The following is a 20,160-nucleotide window of genomic DNA, read 5'->3' as shown; positions in this document are numbered from 1 at the left end:
TAACAATATTAAGTCTTCCAATCCATGAATACAAGATATCTTTCCACTTACTTAGATCTTTAATTCCTTTCAACATGTTTTGTGGTTTTTAGTGTACAAGTCTTGCACTTCTTTGTTTAAATTTATTCATAAGTATTTTATTCTTTCTGATGCTAGTATAAATGGAATTGTTTTCTCTCTTTTTTTTAAGATTTTAGTTTTCCTTTTTCTCCCAAAGCCCCCCGGTACATAGTTGTGTACTTTTAGTTGTGGGTCCTTCTAGTTGTGGCATGTGGGATGCCGCCTCAGCATGGCTTGATGAGCAGTGCCATGTCCGTGCCCAGGATACGAACTGGCGGAACTCTGGGCCGACCAAGCAGAGTGCGAAGTTTACCACTCGACCACAGGGCTGGCCCCTGGAATTGTTTTCTTAATTTCGTTTTCAGATTGTTTATTGCTAGTGTAGAAATGCAACTAATTTTTGTATATTGATCTTGTATCTTACAACTTTGCTGAATTCATTTAATAGCTCTAACAGGTTTGTGGGTTTTTTTTTGGTAAATTCTTTAGGGTTTTCTATATATAAGATCATGTCATCTGCAAATAGAGATAACTTTCTTTCTTTCTTTCCAATCTGACTACCTTTTTTTTTTCTTGCTTAACTGCCCTAGCTAGAACCTCCAATATCTTGTTGAATAGAAGCGGAAAGAGCAGACATCCTTACCTTGTTTCTGATTTTAATGGGGAAAGCTTTCAGTGTTCACCAGTAAGTATATTGTTAGCTGTGAGTTTTCCTGTTATTTGAGTCTTGTTTGTTAAACTGGATTTTCAGAGTGCCAACTCATAAGATTGCTCTGAGAATCTAACAAGAAAAGCTCTGTGAATGTGTTTTCAAAACTGTAAAATACCATTCAGTTTAAGATACTCTTATTCAGTAACTTAGTGCTCTTACTCTGAAAAGTTTACTCCAAACGTTGTCAAAGATGTTTGTGAAGCTGTTTTTTTAAATTCCCAACGTCATGATGAAAGTTTAGCACCTATGTTCTTTTGAAGGGTGAAGAAGAAAAGAAGCATCTTTGGAAAAGAAATGGAAACAAAGATCCAAGGCCTACAGCCTCTCCCTAGTCCCAACCCCTAAGTCTTGTACCTATGTACTCTACCCTTAGCAAGACACAGGGCATTCAGGAAAGCAGAAAGTAGACGCAAGACAGGCAAGAAGCAAGAGGCAGCATGGTACAGAGGAAGAACACAAGATTTAGTAGAAAAAGTTAGCTGTGATCCCAGTTGTTCAGAAGCAAATGGAAAAAAATTGAGACACCTGAAAACATAAGAAGGACTAATAAACTTCACATCTTCACAGCTGCAAAACCTGTTGACTTACATCCCTGAGTCCACACTATACTTATCTAAATTGTTGATGTGACTCTCAGTCACTATAATTAAACATATGCTAATATTCATGATGTAAGTGCTTGTAATATTGAGAGGTTTCTCATTTTATAAATTCAGCTTGATAATAAATATAAGCACAATATAATTGTATTTATATCTTTGTTATTTAAAAATAATTATTTACAAATAATTGAGTAAAAACTTGGCTGTTAGAAGGCCAAAAGGAATTACTAGCCTACTTCTGGTTCAATGGAACAAATATTTAATGAATATCTTCAATGTCCCAGGGACTGTGCTCCATGCAGGAGATGCTCAGTTAACAATGAAGCAGCGACTAATTTTTATACTTTTTGAATACTTAATAAGAATAAAATATATATAAAATATATGTAAGATATAAAACACCATGTACCTACCACCGAGTTTAAGAAAAAGAACATTACCATTTCCTTAAATCAACTTTTTATTGAAAAAAACATACATACAGAAAAGTACGTACACTGTGTTTGGTTCAATGAATTTCTATAAAGTGAACACACCCAGAGTAATCAACACCCAGTTAAGAAGGAGAAGATGACCAGCATCTCATACTGCCCCCTCCTAGTCACTAGCCCTTCACCCCCAACCACAAATATCCACTATCTATCTTGTTTCTATCACCAGAGATAGAAATCATAGACAGAGTAGTTTCACCTGTTTTTGAAAACTTTATAAATGGAATCATACAGCATGTGTTACTTTGTATCTGACTTCTACCCCTCAATATCATGATTGAGACTCATTCATGTTGTTGCATGTAGCACTAGTTCATTCATTTTCATTGCTTTTTATAGTATATAATTATATAAATATACCATTATTTATTCGAGTTGCTTCCAGTTTTTAATTATGAATACTGTTGCTATTACCATGTTTGCACATGTCTTTTGAATAATATATGTATGCATTTCTATTGCATATATTCCCCCCCCACCCAACCCCTCAGCATCCAGCAGAAGTGCAGGGTCATAGGCATACACACATATGTTCAGCTTTAGGGAATTTTGCCTAAGGTGTACAATGTGGTGTTTTGATGTGAGTATACTTTGTGCAATGATTACCACAATCAAGCTGATTAACATATCCATCACTAACATCATAGTTACCATTTTCTGTGTGTGTGGTGAGCACACTTGAAATCTACTCTTTTGGCAAATTTCAAGTATTCGATATCTTATTATTAACTATAGTTACCATCTATCTAGCATTTTCAACTGTTTCTATGGAAAGGTCAGTCAGGGTACCAAATCCACTATACCTGCAAGAGATGACTAAGCTTTCCTAAATGTTTGAAAATTGGATATAGGTGAAGGTATTAAAGGGAAGAACAGAACACTGAAATCTAGAAATAACAAGGTTGAGTATACATTTGGAAAGAAATCTGGAAAAAACATCTTCAACAACGTGTAAAGAACTAAATTAGAGAACTCAAAATACTAAAGTCAATGGTTCTCAACTTTTCAACGCCAGAATCACCTGGTGAACGTGTTAAAAGTGATTGCAGCCACAAACTAGCCTCCCCACCCCACCCCGCTGTGTTTCTACTTTAATCATTGGGGGTAATTTGCATTTCTGAGAATTTGCATATCTAACAAGTTCTCAGGTGATGCTGATGAGCTGGTCTGCAGATTCCACTTTGAGAATCACCGTACTAAGGAGAAACAAACTTCATAAAAACAGAAATACTGACACGTTCCTTTCCTTCTACAATAGAAGAGAAAAAAATGTGGAAAAGAAGCTTCAATAATGCTCTTAGTCCACTTTATCACTTAATTTGGTAAATATAATTAAGTTTATTTTGATGCTTGATAAGTAGTAAATTGATTGGAATATATATATATTTCAATATATATACACAAAAAAACAGTTATCAGACTCAGTATCTGCAGGTGGAGAAAAAGGACTTGTATTGGAGTCCAGCAAGTTGTTTAGTTAGATCTATGCTATATTATCAATGATCTGGATAACAGAACAACGAGTATTCAGTAGCTTGGCAGAGAATATAACATTAAAATTCAAACTATAGATATTTTCCAAAATGATAATTTATTAAGGTATTCAGAGACAAATGTTCATTCATTCATTCAACAATCATTTACTGAATACCTCCAATGCCAGGCTCTGTTCTAAGCAGCGGGAACGAAGTCTGCTATCATTTCACAAAATTTTGTCAATATTATTCTTTAAGAGAAAACTAACTAAAAATTTTTTTAATCCCCCACATAGATGTCTTTGGAAGACCCAGAATTAGTGATAATTGCTATTTTTATTACTTGTCAAACCAAGTAAGAAGATGTTTGTTCACATGCATGTAACACTAAAAACACTTTACAATTTTAAAAAATTCACCAATGAAACCCTACAATACTCTTTGTATTTAGTGATTTTAAAAATAAGTGAATGTTGGATTTCAAAAATGACAACTTATTTCTTACTTTAATAATTTTCCCATTTTCTCCATTACCAAAGATCTATATGGCTAGCACAAAATACATCAAAACTTTAGCACTTCATCCTAAATTTAGCAAAGCACCAAAACACCCTGCATTACTCATACACAGCTGATGCTTATTCATTTGGTTTCAAATCTAGAGAGCACAAAGTTGTGATAAGTATTAGCACTTTTTGGCTTAATTTCAAAAAAAGGAGAAGAAAATCAGCTTCCCAGAGTAATTCAGCTAAATTTTATTGAAATGATCTTTGTATCTGCCCTTGTAAAATATACAGAAAAAATATAGGTCAAAATCAACAGCGATAGATAAAGATAAATTTAAATTTAAAGATAACTTTTTTAAAGGAGGAGGGATTAAGTTCTTCCTAAAATTTATATGGAAAAGGGCCAAGAAATGCAAAATGAAGAAAAATAAGGAGGAGGCTTACCCTACCGGATAGCAAGAATAATTTTACAGCTACAGTAATTAAAACAGTGGTAGTCGTGCACATACAGACAAACAGAATAACGAAACAGAAGAGAGTCCAGACTCAGACTGGATATCAAACAGAGATGGCATTACAAATCAGTGAGAAAAAATGATGAACTCAATAAATGATATTGGGACAACTGGCTATACATATGAAAAAGATAAAATTAACTTCCTAAATCACACCAAACACAAAAATAAATCCCAAATGAATTAAACATCAAAATGTGAAAAGCAAAATTTTAAACCTTTTAGAAGAAAATCTTTCTGACTTCAAGATGGAGAAAGATTTCTTTAAAAATACACAAACACACTAATCTAGAGGTAAAAAAAGGGGTAATTATAACTATATAAAATTTAAATCTAAAACTCTATAAACACGAAAAAAATCACCACTGTTTGGGAGAAACTATTTGCAACTAACAAAGAAGTAGAATCCAAAGCACACCCTATGCCCCACAAAAAGGAAAAAACTTTACAAACCAATTAAAAAAAAAAGCTAACAGCACAACAGAAAAAATGGGCAAAGGACATACAAGGGTAACTCACAGAAGAGGAAATCCCAATGACCAATATTAAAAATGCTCAATCTCACTAGTTATCAGGAAAAAATGCAAATTTAAACAATAAGATTGTTTTATACCTATCATATTGTAAAAATTAAAATGTCTGCAATATTAAGTGCAAGAGGACATGAGTAAGAAGAACTTATATACTGCTGGTATGAGCACAAACTGGCATAACCAGGTAAAGACAAAGGTAACTCATCCCCCAGCAATTCTACATAGCAATTCTACATAGTGCATACGTCTAGGTCTCTAGACAAATATCCTAAAGAAACTTAGACATACGTACGTAAGGAAACATAATGTGCACTCCGGGAAAATCAAAATCAGAAACCACCTAAATTGTCCTTTGATAAGTAAACAACTCATAGTGGTATATTCGCAAAATAAAATACTACACAGTAGTTAAACAGAATTAACTGGCTCTCTACGTATCATCAGGACTAAGTCTCGAATGCCATTTGAAATGAAAAATGCAAGTTGCAGAAGGAAATATATAGTACGACACCATTATACACATTTTAAAAACACACAAAACAATATATTATCTATGGGCACAAATATATGTAGATGTGAACAGGAAGAATCTATACCAACTTTACATAGTGGTTATTTCTGGGAAAGGTTAGAGGAATCAAGAAGGGATACAAAGGGGATTCAACTGGATCTGTAATGTTTTATTTCTAAAAATTAAAAGATCTGAGGCAAATAGCTTTTTTTTATTTTTTAGGAAGATTAGCCCTGAGCTAACATCTGCCACCTCTTTTTGCTGAGGAAGGCTGGCCCTGAGCTCACATCAGTGCCCAACTTCCTCTACTTTGTATGTGGGACACCTGCCACAGCAAGGTGTGCCAAGCAGGGCCATGTCCGTACCTGGATCTGAACCTTCGAAACCCGGGCCACCGAAGTAGAATGTGTGCACTTAACCACTGCGCCACCGGGCCAGCCCCCAAATATATTTAGACTTAAGACTTCTTAATATATTAAGACTTCTTAAATCTGGATGGTGAGCACATGGATATGTTACCTTATTTGCTGTACTGAAATCTCTTAAAGTGTATATGAGTCATACCTGTTTAAAATGCATAGAGCTTCTAGAAATACTTATAGCCACATGAGGAATATTTAATTTTCATCATTAAAAAATAAGTCGGAAATTATGAGATTAAATCACTAGGAAATTGAAGGCGGTAACTGAAGTGTAAGGTGGCATTCAGAGCCCATTCAAGGGTAGTAATACTGATGTATGAAAAAGGATCCCATTAAGAGATTTTTATACCTAAAATTCCATACCAGAGTACGCACCCTTAAGAACAACATTATAGCAAGTGTCTAATGTATTGCCAATGCAGGTGTTTCCAAGGGCTCACTGTTCTACCACTTCAAAAATTTTCAACAGTACGGTAACATACTTTCACCTTACACCTTTGCACCTTGATTTAAATACCTGAAAAAAGAACGTAAGCATATATTCCTCTGGTTTTCAGAAAGAAGCTATTTAATAGTGCTGTAAAGAGTTCAATTTTATTTTCTAAAATGTATTGCATTTGAGGATACTTTTAAAACTCTCCACTAAAGTAATATATAAAAACAATACCTACTGCATATAAGATTGCAGAAAGTTGATATGCTTTGGAGAGCAAAACATTGATTTAGGAAATAAGACTACAAAACATTTTAGATTGTTTTGACTTGTGGTACTGCACTTTAGGTAAATTTTACCTCTAACATCTTTCTACATCCCTTTCAACTCCTAAGAGAGTTCTCTCCCTTAGATTCCTTAACATCATCTTACTCCTATTTCTTTTTTTTGGTGAGGAAGATTGGCCCTGAGCTAATATCTGTTGCCAATCTTCTCCTTTTTGCTTGAGGAAGAGGGTCCCTGAGCTAACATCCGTGCCAGTCTTCCTCTGCTTTACATATGGGACGCCGCCTTGAGCAGTGTGTAGGTCTACGCCCGGGATATGAACCTGCAAACCCCAGGCCGCTGAAGCAGAGCACACAAACTTAACCACTACGCCACTGAGCCGGCCCATCTTACTCCAATTTCTTCACAGCACATTACCTCAACTAGGTGTAAGAACTTATGAAGAAAGTGATCCATTTGTTTTATTTGTATTAATGTGGGTATATTTTCAGAAAGGGACTGCTGAAACTCCAGTGAGATTTCTAGCAATTTTAAAAGATAGAGTGCAAAAAAGTTTAGGCAATGTGGAAAGCCTTTCTTCTTTTCTTTTCATTAGTGGGGCGTGGTAATATAAGGGGCATAGAAAGCAATACCAAACAGAGTAGCTTTCCTAAGGAGCCTCTCCCTGCCTAGAGGCAGCTGTCTTAAGCTATTAAGTCTGCACATCAGATTCTTTCTTTTCTCTACTTTTGATTCCATGATTCCAGAGCAGCTGAAGCACGAGCGTTCTGAAAGACAGAGTGCAGGCCTGGGGCAGTGGTAGCTATCTGTATGTGGAGGTCATTTATACATAAGTCTGTATTCAGCGTAAGCAATAAGAATTATAACTCTAGAATCTGCTTTATTACTAGCAAAAATTTAAAATAGCTAAGAAAACTTATTACCTTATTGAATCTTTTTGAAAGGCCAAAAGGAACCAGACAAGTTTAAATCAATTGATCATTTTATAAAATGTATCCAACTTACCATTTCATATTTTTTCTCATATAGCAAATACGCTAAAACAATGATAAAAATTATTTTCTTTTAGGTTCCTTACTTTCCAGATTACGGGCTTCAAAGTATTTTATGGATGAATCAAGTTCTGATGACCTAGATGCTATATACTGAATAACATCGCATATGTTATTCTTCAGCCAGTTTCCTAGAAGAACTAAATATGATGCTTTCTTTTTTGGCCAGGAAAAGCAACAGACAAGGAATACAGGTTACTGATGCCACCACCAACAACGAGCGATAACAACAAAAAAACTTCAACCACATGGTAAACATAACTACCATTCACAAGATGATGTCATAATGCCAAAATTAACTAAACTAATGACAAATAAAAATGGCAAGCAATAGGATATATTGGAGAATATGAAGAAGCCATTTGCTATAAACCTAATTCGGCCTGACCTTGTCTTTCCAAAAGGGCCTGACCGTGGCTGTTGAGCATGCATTGTATATCTGCTTTAGATATTCCCTATGGCAAGAGCAAAGGCCCTTGAGATAAAGGTGCAACCTCCCTCCCCCTCCCAACGTTGGCTCTCCTTAAGGATTAAGCATCTTTCCTTAGGCTAGGAACTGACTGCTGCGCTCACCTGTGACCACCCAGCTCGAAACAACAGACTTGCCTCCTGCTGTGTCCATCAAGTGCTGTGCTGACAGGGCAATCTTGTGACTATTGTGGGAGGGACATTTCAATCATATGTGAAACACCCTGTTTGGGGGTATATAATCACTCTGTGCACCCCACTTCTTCGGTGCCCTTTCTTCCTTTGGGAAGAAAGGCCCCGGGCCATGGTCCTCAGATTTCAGCTCAGAATAAACTCACCCAAATTTTCATTTATAGATTGGTTATGGATTATTTTCATCAACACTAACCAAAGGCAATAATAACTCAAACAGCTTTTCTCCCACAAAAAGGAAATACAGAACTCATGCTAAGCATACTACAACAAGACTAACTCTATTTGATAACCATCAATAAGTAGTTACTGGGAAATTATGGCTATCTGAAGAAATGACAAGACAATCCGAGATGGGCCAAAGGTGTTTAGCTATTCCAAAAGGTAGAAGATAATTTTTGAAAAATAAACTTTAACAGTAACCTCCAAAAAGCTCTAGGTAAGGTAAATCTACTCTTCTTTATACCCTAGCAACTAAGTTGGTGAACTAAGTAACAGCATTGAACCGACCTGAGTTCCAATCCTGACCCTGCTTCTTGCTGGCTGTGAACCTGGCAAGTTACTGAGCCCCTCTCTCTGAGCAAAACAAAGTCAAGCTAATACTCCCCACTGTGCAGGGTGATTTTGTCAGGATTAAATGAGATACATTTGTAGTTAAGTAATGGTACCCCAAGTGTGTTGATGTGTGTCAGCCCAGAGGAGAGTGGCCAGCAGCATGTTCAAGGGCTATTTCTGACCCATCTTATTCTACCTTTTATCAATGACTTGAATATAGACACAGCAGTCATGATTATTAAAGCAGAAGAGACAGCTACTATTTTGGATAACATGAAAAAATCAAGAATCAAGAAGACCTTCAACAAGTAGCAGACATGCTCTGACCTAAAAAAAAGAATTGTAAAGGGGATAAATGTAAGGTCTCACACTTAGGTTCAATAAAACAATTGTGCAATACCTAGACTGGGGGTGGGGGTGTTGATTTTAAAAGAACGTTAAAGTTTTAATTGATTGTCAGCTCAGTATGAGCCAAGAGTGTGATTTACTGCAGAAAAAAAGCGAGCACAATTTTACCCAGTATTAATAATGGTGGTATCCAGCTCAAGAGAATGAGTTCATGGATATTCTTCACTGATCCCTATGTTCCACCCTGGGCACATTTTAGAAAAAACACTGACAAAACAGAGCATTTCCAAAGGAAACTAACCTAAATGATGAAGGGTTTGGAATACAGCCTATTCAAGGAATTGCGGATGTTTAACTTGCAAAAGAGAAAATCTGAGGGAATATGTAAGCTGTCTTCAAATACCTGAGGAGCTTTCATATAGAAAAGGAATTGTGTTTAGTTCTACGTAGCTCTAAACAGCAGAAATAACATCTATGTATAAAAGTTACACGGAACTCCAAATAGAAAAGACCCTTCTGACATGACACTAAAATGGGCTAGCCTGATGGCAACGTACCTCCATCACCAGAGGATTCGAACAGAGATTGGATTCATTTTCAACAAGAATGTATTGATTACCCAGGTCCCAGGCAGTGTGCAAAGCACGGATGGTGACAGTGAGTAAAAAACTGACCTGGTCTCTGCTTTCAAGGAAGGTAAAGTCTAGTGATAGAGGCAAATAATTGCACTAATAAATTTAAAATGACAAACAGAAAACTCTAAGGAAAGGAATTACAGTTCTTCAAGAGCAATAACAAAGGATGCTGACTTGTAGTCTGAGATCCGAACAGGCTTCTCTTGAGTAGCTGAGCAATCCGTGAGTAGGAGGTAAATGGCTGGGAGCAGAGCATTTTGAAAGGAAACAGCATATGCAAAGACCTTGCGGTAAGAGAAACTGGTAAGAGAAACTCCGGTAGGTTCAAGGGCTTGAAAGGCTTACATAACCTGAGCATAGAGCGTCAGGGGGTGATGGAGAGAGGCAGGAGCAGAACTACAAAGGGCCTTAAAGGCCCAGGTGAGGATGTGGTCTTCTCCCAAAAGTAATGGGATACTATTGAGGGAGGGGTTTAACTAGCAGTGGGCAAGGGAAGGAACAAGCAATGTGCAGAATACCACAAGGAGACCCCTTGGGAGCTTCCCGCAGGTGTCCAGACCAGAAATGACAGGAGTTTGGGAAAAGGAGGTGGAAAAGAACATGTGGAGAGGTGGACAGGTTGGAGAGATTTTTAGGATGTTAAAATGACAGAACCCATGTGACCAGTCCAGCAGGTGATCTGGGTATAGTTTAAATAAGCAATGTCCCAAGCCAGATTCTTTGGCCCTAATAACATCCCTCAAAGGACGGGGGGGACAGAACTCAGTGACGAATTTTACTGGGGGCAGAGGATGTGGTGAGAGAGAGGAGGATATAAAGGATGACCCCTCCTGCCCCCTGGCCCCCCCAGGTTTCCAGCCTATATAAGCGGATGGATGGTGATGCCATTCACTGAAATAGGAAATACACGGATTAGGTGGGCTAAGATCATGGGTTAGGATTTGAATAAGTTGAGTCTGAGGCACTTTTTTTTTTTTTAGGAAGATTAGCCCTGAGCTAACATCTGCTGCCAATCCTCCTCTTTTTTGCTGAGGAAGACTGGCCCTGATCTAACATCCATGCCCATCTTCCTCTACTTTATATGTGGGACCCCTGCCATAGCATGGCTTGTGAGGCAGCTTGTTTTTAAATAGGCAGTATGACATATTGATCTGGAATTTAAAGGATAGGTCTGGACGGGGAGTAAAATTTGAGAATCTTTGGCATATAGATAGTAGTCGAAGCTGTGGGCTTAGAAGAGACTGCCTGAGGAGACAATAGAGAGAGCGAAGAGAGCCTGGAAGAATATCTGCATCGAAAACAGGGTAAAGGAGGGTGAGTCTGCAAAACAGGGGTATGAGTAAAAACAGGAGCAAGGCTTCACAGAAGCCATGGGAAGAGCATTTTCCATTAAGGAGGCAATGGGTCAACAAGGTCAAATGCTGTTGAGGCATCAAGTAAGACAAGGAACGAAAAATGTCAGTTAAGTCTACGGACACATTTCAGTGGGATGACAGGGCTAGAAATCATACCACGGTGGGTTGAGGGGTGAGTAGGTGGTAGGGAAATGGGAGACAATAAACGTGGACAACCCTACCAAGATTTCCGGCTGTGAAGTGGGAACAGAAAAGGTGACAGCTGTGGAGATGGAAGGAGAGTTTGGTTCAAGATGGGAGAAGCCTGAATATGTTAGGAGGGAGCCAGTGAATACACAGGAATGGGGTTCGTGACAAGGTGGGAACAGACAGACGCTGAAGCACAGGTGGATTGAGTAGCCTTAGATAAAAAAGAGAGGCTATGGGGGAAAGGAAGAGAAAGAGGCCGAATCAAATGACCTTTAAGGTCTCCTCTCACTCTAGAATCTCATGACTTACAATTTCCTTTTGGAAGGATATTTGCATGTATGCATAAATCTATGCAAACTTATTCAAATATTCCGGTATAAATACACCAGTCAAGCACATCCTTATCCCCTAATGACGCAGTTCATGTCCCCAGGTTTATGACCAGTGTAATCTCTGGGCAAGACCCATCCCTCACAGAGCTTTCGGCTCAACGCACGCTGCAATGTAGCACAGAACCGGTCCTATCTGCCCTCGCCAAACCCACACCGCACCGCGCTCCGAGAGCTAGAGGAGGAAGTAAAATTTAAAACCCTGAAACTATAACATATCCTGCTGCCTTCGAAACGACTGTCATTCATAAAAGAAAACCATCGCCACTCCAAGCGAAAGGCATTCCTGCCTGGTCCGACAGTGACAGGTCCCCCAGATGGTGGGGGTTTGACGCTAAAAGTCATTTGCACCCCCTCCTCCGTCCGCAAGACCTCTTATCGTGAAGAACGAGAAATGGGTTCCTGACGATCCTTCCCACAGCCCTGGCCCCAGTGCAGCAGACGGATCCCCCGCAGACGGATCCCGGAGGCTGCATCTAACAAGCTCTCGCCAGGAGGTGCGGAGAAACCCCCAGAGCCCGTCAGACGGGTCTGGGACGGCCGCGGTCCTGCGACTGCCTCAGGGACGCTAGGAACAAGCCCCCAGGGATAGAGAGGGAGAATCAGGGGAGACGCAGGAGACTCGGGGAGCGAGGGGGTCACCTGCCCTCGAGCTTCCTCAGGGGGATGGAGTTTCTGAGGAGGGCTCATCCCTGCCACCGCTCCCCCTTCTCACCCTCAAGTCCTTCTCTGGCTGGCCGCCCCCTCCACCCTCCATTTGCTCACACTCACTCCCCCGCCCCTGGGACCTCGGAGCGCCCGCGAGCTCGGCGACCCCGCCTCGAGCCGCCGCTCCGGGTCCGGCACTCACCCGGCCCGCCATCTTCGCAGACACGTCCGGCTCCGCGGCTGCAGCTCCGTGCTCGGCAGAGCCCGCCCCCGCCGCGCATGCGCACAGCCGCCGTGAAGCTGCGCGCGCGCCCGCGCCCGGCCGCGTTCCCGGCGCCCCCGCCCCGCAGGGCGCGCGCACGGGCTCGGCGGCCGCCGGGGGCGCGCGGGGCGGTGGCGCCATTTTGGGCGCGAGCAGGGGGGCGGCTGGTGCGGTGACTGCGTTTGCGGAGAGTACGTGTCCGCCGGCCAGTTCCTCGGGGGCTTGCTTTGCGCGTCTCCCCACAGCTGGCCCTTTGTGGCAAGCCCTTTGATGCTTTCATCACTTAGCGCCTTCCTCTCTTTGCCGGCTGCTCTTTCCCCTTTGCTGGCCTTTTAGTGTGATGCTTCCAGACCTGCTGAAACGGGAAGATGTGCAGGAGCGCCCCCCGCGCCGTCCTGGCCCGCCCCCAAGGAACAGGGGCATCCGGGGGCTGCTTCTGAGTTTAAGTCCTGCGTCAATGCAGACTTTTCTCCGTAGGCGGACTTGTTTTCCCAGCTCCTGGAAGTGGTCAACGTTGGCGTTTACACGGAGCTTACGTGTAGCCTCGAAAACTCAGTATTTTCTTCAAATTTAAAAGTGAATTGTGATTATTTCTATATCTTTATTTTATATGTTTTGTATTTTATTATTAACTATACTTATTTATAAAGGTAATTTTTATCTTCAACAGGCTTTGCCATTCCCCAGTGTTGTTTCATTTTAGGCCATACATATATTGAAATTTGAAGAAAAATGCCCTAAATTCGGCCTCTTTTTTTACCTCAATGTTTCCTACCATGCCATTTCCTCGCTGGAATCTCAGAATAGATGGTAATAATAGTAACAGCAGTACCCTCCTGTTACTGTTACATAAGGGAGATTATGTCGAATGGGTTCTTCGACGCTTTTGTTGCCCCCGCTAGTTTATATTTCGCTTCATATTTCCGCAAGACAATAAGAAACAATAGGATTTGTTCTTTCATTTCTCACAGTTAATTAGAAAAAAAGTTTTTTCCAACATGAGGAGAGGAAAGAAAGAATTAGAAGAGCTGGGCATGCTTAGCGATTTAAAATTGAGGACTAATGAAAATCAGTAAGTGACCTGGAGATGGGCCACGGACAGAAGAAAAAAGTCAGGCAAGTACCTGAGAACCAGATTGTGAAAGTTGACATGAGGCGACCCGTGTTAAAAGAGAGCGCGAGCAGCCGCTTCAGAGGAATTGCCTTGAATCTTGGTTTCTTTATTTTCCAAACTAGACCAAACTGTCAACACTCCAAGAAGTAAGGATAAGAATATCCTGTTTGAAGGGACTGAGAAAACTGGGCTTTGCTGATGACCAAATTGCTAACCAATCAATGAAGTATAAAACTAGCCTTACCTCCTCGAGCACCAGTGAACTCTTTCTTCATACAACTTACATCTTCCTCCCTTTTTCCCATAAAACCCCTGAGCCCATCTCCTGTAACCAGAGCATGTTTGAGTTTCTACTTGAATCTGTGTCTCCTGAATAGCATTTCTTGAGACCCCAAATAAATTTTTTGCTTCTCTTACAGTTTATGCCTCATGTTGGTTGTCATTGCGTTAACTAAATCATCAGTGGATCAGAGAGTTTATCAAGAAAGGGAACTGATTGAACTCTGATCTATTAACTTTAAAAGCTATAAAAATAATTAGAATAGACTGGGGACTCAGGAAGCTTAGATTCTTGTCCTTTTCCTTGCTCTGCCACTCACTCACCATGTCCCTTCACTCCTCGGAGCCCTAGTTTCCTTATTTCTAAAGTGAGAGGTATAATTAGATGAACTTAACAGTTGTGTCTTACATTTTTTGATACTTTGAATTTGAATCTATAAATCAAAGAGATTTTGCCCAAATAATTACTGGATCCAGAAGATGACATTGGCTCTCAGTGCAATGATCTGACATTATTTTCAAGGCCAGAGGATAATGCAAACATACTTATCTATGCAACTGCTTTGTTGTCTTGTTTTACTAGGTAAGCTAGATTGCAAGTGAAAACGTCTTCAACCTCTCCAACGAACAAGGAGGAATGTTTATCATCTAGGAAAGATAGGCCTGCTGGAAAGTTTCCACTGTGTCAGCTTGTAAACATATCTACCCATGACAAGCATATCTCTTTGTATCCTCTCACAAGTAGTATAAATTCAGTAGAATCATGTGTACAGCCCTGCAGAATCTACCAAAGAAACTATAGGGCGACATGAGCCCTTGTCCTTATGGTGCTTGGCACTCAGCTGGAGGGGACAGATTCTGAGACATTGCTCCAGGTTGTCATGTGTCTGCACATCCCATCTGTGCCTTGCTCTGATATTCAAGGTCATCTTAGAAACAGCAGAACTGATTCTGCATCACCTCCTGAGCAATCCTTGCGTGATAGTCAATAGACAACAAATATTTTTGCTGCCCCAAATCCATTCCCCCTTTGTCTGGCCACAGCTCCCCCAGTTCCTGCAGCCTTGGAAGCATTGTGAGACAAAGTACCTCTCCCTCCCTGGCCCAAGAGGGAGCACAGAACCCAAAATCGATCCGATGATCTCTCTCTCCCATGCAACTACAATCTTGACTGTCCTGATGAAGAAGGATAGCAAATAGCTAGAGCTGATTTCCTGACACCCTGAAATCCACTAGATCATCCACTAGTTATCTACATCCCTGCAGTTTACTTGGTTTCTGTCTTTGGCAAAATCTGGTTGTCCTTCTTTGTCTTCATGTCTGTGAGTTAGTCACTTTCTTTCCCTTCCTCAAAAAAAAAAATACCTCCCTCAGTTCTTCATTGTCCCTGAAATCCTTTTAATATGCTTTCCTTTTACAGTGAGAAAACACGTAAGACAGCTAACAATGATTTAAATTTGACCTAAAGTGTAAATGGCAAACATCATTTTCTAAGGGCTGGAGGGCTTTTTAGGGGGGCAGGAGGTGGATGAGGTGGGACTAGGGATAGGCTCAAAGAGGAAAGGGGTGCTAGGTACCTGAAAGATGAGGAGAGAACATGATGAAAAGGAGATAGCAGGACCCAGGATAAAGCACAGTGAGGCATGTGGGGAGAGGGGTAAGGGTTTGACCAAGGTCAGCTCTTGCTTAACACAGCTACCCAGTGTGATGGTTAATTTTATGTGTTAACTTGGCTGGGCCACGGTGCCTGACACTTGGATGAATGTTATTCTGGATGTTTCCATAAGGGTACTTCTGGATGAGATTTACAGTAAATCCATAGACTTTGAGTAAAGCAGATTGCTCTCTATAATATATGTGGTCCTCATCTAATTAGGTGAAGGCCTGAATTGCACCAAAGGCTGATCTCCTGGGAGCAAGAGGGGATTCTCCAGCAGACTGCCTTTGGACTTGAACTGCAATTCTTCCCTGAATCTCCAGCTTGCCAACCTCCCCCATTAGATTTTTAAATTCATCAAGCCTGCACAATTGCATGAGTCAATTCCTTAAAATAAATCTCTTCATATATATATATATATATATATATATATATATATATACACATGCATATGCACATCCTATTGCTTCCTGTCAGTGACAAGGAAGCAATTCCAGGTTTTTACATGGTAAAACTGGGTATCACCTGTTGCCCCCTGATAGGTAACCAGCATCTATAGGTGGAGGCCTGATTCAAAGACTTGAAGACTGCATGGACATAATTCTACATTCATATTATGTCCCATTAAACATCACTTAATAAGTGCTCCATTGGAATGAGGCTGAGTTAACTTTTTGGTCACTTAGATGTGTTGGTTGTAACAGTTGTGGTAACAACTTAACTGGTGGAAAAATAAATTTCTTCTGTGTTTTGAGGAGTGAGAGCAATATTAAATTACATAAAAGTGAACTGATTCCCTGGCATCCAGCTTATTTAACAAAAAAGTGCAGCCTTTTGGTGATTTCCACGTTAACCAAAGGAAAACCACCTTTAAGTCTGTGGAAACTCTAGGGTTAAACAATGGCGCTGGGGACAGAGAGGGGTGTTCAGTCCCTTCAAGGCGTGGGTTTCAAGATCTTTCAGCAGGACTGCAGGCAGGTGTTTTAAGGAACAGTGCTGTGCCGGGAATTCGCCACTGCATGTAAATATCAGAGGGCGTCCTCCAGTGGCTGTGTGGGGTGTGTGTGTGTGTGTGTGACAAGGACCTGCACAGCCCCTCTTGCAGAAGATGTTGTTGTGAAGCAGACAAAGGTGCTCTTCATAGGCCCTTTTATACGTTTCCCTCTGCAACTCCTCCTCTCTTTCCCAAGTTTTTTGGGTTTTTTTAATATTTTAAACATTTTTTCATTCTTTTTCTTTTTTTTTTTGAGGAAGATCAGCCCTGAGCTAACTGCTCCTCCTCATTTTGCTGAGGAATACTGGCCCTGAGCTAACATCCGTGCCCATCTTCCTCTACTTTCTATGTGGGACGCCTACCACAGCATGGCGTGCCAAGTGGTGCCATGTCCGCACCCGGGATCCAGGCCAGAGAACCCCAGGCCACCGAAGAGGAACGTGCGAACTTAATCACTGCGCCGCTGGGCCGGCCCTCTCGTCCCTAAGTTCTTTCAGCATTAGTTACAGTCTATTACTCTTCCCAGGAGTATATGAAATTTAAGAGAATATTGCCAAGAAGAGCAATGTCTAGCCCGAGGAAACAAACCTCTAATGATGACATTTCAGAGACTGTGACATCTCTCTGGGGAACTGTGCGTGGGTAGCAGTCTTTATTCCTGCCCCTCCGATCATGACCCCCAGGCCAGCCACCCACGCCCTAAGCCCAGGCTTTCAGGGAGCCTTGTGAAAACTTCATTTCACAGCCTCATCATAGCCAGTTTTAGGAAGATGGAATTGCCATCTGTTTGTTTTCTGTCAGAGAAATCTATTTCCCAAAATGATGCATAAGGCTAGAGAATGGAGCAAAATGGAGAAAGGATGTGGAATTTTAAAGGAAAGGAAGACCAGCTGATGCAATGCAGCATTCTAGCCGTAGTCAGGTGTGTTTTTCTTTTTTCTTTCTTTTTTTTTTTTTTTTTTTTTTTTGATGAATATGTCTTTTCTCTTTGGAGGATCAAGGACAAACCGCTATACCCACAAAAATCAATTCATTCTGGAAAGTCTGAGTGGGCAGGAAAGATGATAGAATCCTCCATGGAAAGGAACAAACGTTGCTACAGAAACCAGATGATCCTTTAGTGCGAGCCCCAATGCACTTGCCAGGCTGCTTAACCCTCGCATGTTAACATTGTGGGTCCAGAGAGCTGCCTGCTCTTTGAAAAGAGATTATTCACATACGGGTCTGATGAGCTTTTGTGCATCTTGAGAGGAGGAAGTCAGTCTCCTGGAGGGGGCTGAGTTGCCTAGAAACTTAAGACACTAGAGGCCCACAAAGCACAGCTGAGATGACTATATTGGCTACCTGTTCTCTGGGCGGGCTTCTGAGAAAAAAGTGAGGGTGTGTCCTAAGGTTTCTCCTAAGGAAGAGTTTGCTGGAGGGCTGCGTTTAGGGCAAGGAATACATACAGCAGGGCTTTCTAAGAGAGGGAGAGGACATCTCTGGAGCAGAAGTGTAACCAGAATAGAGGGGCAAGTTTCGTGATACTTGGGGAAAGGCAGTCTGGGAATACCGTGTGACATTTAAACTCTCTAAACTGAAATGTTTTCGCGTGGGAATTAGATGAGATAATTATTGTAGAGTACCTAATACATTCAGCACCAGACCCAGCAACTAAACAGCAGATGCTGACTACACTACCGAGAATACTCTGACTAATGCTAGTCACACGATTAACAATTTTAAAGTCTAATTCAGAGATGGGGAGCCATCGCCAAATAAAATGTTTCTCAGGGTGAAATTCTCTCTCTGCTTCTCTCAAGAGCACTTTGTACTTTCCACGCTGTACAAATAACATTATATTGGCAAGAAGTGTTTTCTATGAAGAAAAAGTCCCCGCTTAATCAATATCTTCATAAGCAATTTGTGTTTATTGTCATCACAGTTTGCACTTGATAAACTTCCCCTGAGCAGCTATCATGATTTCTACTAACCCTCCTTCCTAATTGCCAGAGTTTTGTATTTTTTAAAAATAACTTGAGTTTTGCATTATAAAATTAGTATAACATTTTCTCTCAATCACTTAAAAAAAAATCACAACCCTACCTCTTGAACACAATCACTAGTGAGTTAGGTCTATTTTCTTCTAGCCTCCCCCCATACATTCTTCACGCATATATGAAACCTCTGTATGTATAAAACATATATGTAATATATATATAAAAATATGTTTGTATATGTATGTATCTATATGGTTGTAATCCTTTAGCAAGTGAGCGCTGTATGGGCAAGGACTCTGTTTTATTCACAGGCATGATGCAGATCTTGTGAAAATAATGCATATTCTCAGGTTGTGAGAGGTGGAGGGACAAAGCTCTATTATTATCAGCCCAAATATTCCTTCCATGGGTACATACAATGGTAGGTATACAATCTTATCTTTGCTATTTTACCTTTTTTCAGGTTATGATGACTCCATTGAAACTCACAAGCTTCATAGTTGCTGGCAAAACAACTTTACATCTTTGTCTTGGAAGTCAGCAGGACACGAATAGATCACTTATAGTACATGAAATAAAAATACTAGTAAACATTTGGGAAAAAATAACAAGTAATCAAATAAACGAAAATTAAACTAACATGAGGCACCTCTTTTTTTTTTGGTTATCAAATTTGTAAGCAAAACAAAACAGTAAAAACCCTCTTTTTAAAAAGAGCTTACCAATTGAGGAAATAAGCATGACTTTCACTTGGTTGATGGGAATGTAAATTTGTATAATCTACTCAGAAAACAATTTGTCAATGTAATGTGTACCAAGAGCCTCAAAAATCTTCATGTTTTGACCCAGTGATTCCACTTTCAGAATTCTTTTCTAAAAAAATAGCAAGGAATGCAGGGGAGCAAAAAAAAAAAGATGTTCACTGCAACATTATTCATAACAGAAAAACTTAATGTAAATATTGAACTACATTAAGATGATTAAATAAATCAGGGTATATCCACATGATGGAATATCACACAGGTATCAAAAACGTTTAAGAAATATGTTAAAGACTGTGAAAAATGTTCAAATTAAGATGTTAAGTGGAAAAAGACAAAATTGTATGTATTCGTAATCTGAACTATGTAAAAACTGCATGGAAAAATGACTGGAAAGAAATAAACCAAAATGCTAACAGTGATTGCCTCTGGATGATAAGACGATGAGTGGTTTTTCTTTTCTCCTTCTTTTCTTCTCTTTCTTTCTGGTAGGGCGTGCCTTTGTTTTCATTATACTTTAAAAAATGACTACGTATAATTTTTTATAGTCAGAAAAAATTACTTTAAAGAAGTCATGTGGAACAACCTCTCACATGTACTTGTATTTACCCTCATATATACAATGTGGATAGGAAAGTATTTAGTTAAAGGATTAAGGCGTCAGACAGTCCTAGGCTTGAATCTCTGCTCGGCTACTTAATTTTCCTCTTTGTAAAATGGGAACGATAATAGTTTCTA

At 40.2% G+C, this 20,160-nt stretch overlaps 1 protein-coding gene across 1 annotated transcript in view; it reads right to left on the bottom strand.

Moving 5' to 3' along the window:
- The window catches only part of NSF (N-ethylmaleimide sensitive factor, vesicle fusing ATPase), a 142,783-nt gene extending 129,989 nt beyond the window's left edge, over positions 1-12,794 (bottom strand). Inside the window, exon 1 of the mRNA XM_001917185.6 lies at positions 12,579-12,794. Coding sequence (XP_001917220.2) covers positions 12,579-12,779 — 201 coding nt within the window. The 5' untranslated portion in view covers positions 12,780-12,794. The remainder of the gene's footprint in view (positions 1-12,578) is intronic.
- Positions 12,795-20,160: the final 7,366 nt, after the last annotated feature.

The sequence above is a fragment of the Equus caballus genome, chromosome 11 (genome assembly GCF_041296265.1).
Source record: "Equus caballus isolate H_3958 breed thoroughbred chromosome 11, TB-T2T, whole genome shotgun sequence".
NCBI lineage: Eukaryota > Metazoa > Chordata > Mammalia > Perissodactyla > Equidae > Equus > Equus caballus.
The sequence above is the reverse complement of the archived record's forward strand: the minus strand, read 5'-3'. Positions and strand labels throughout refer to the sequence as shown.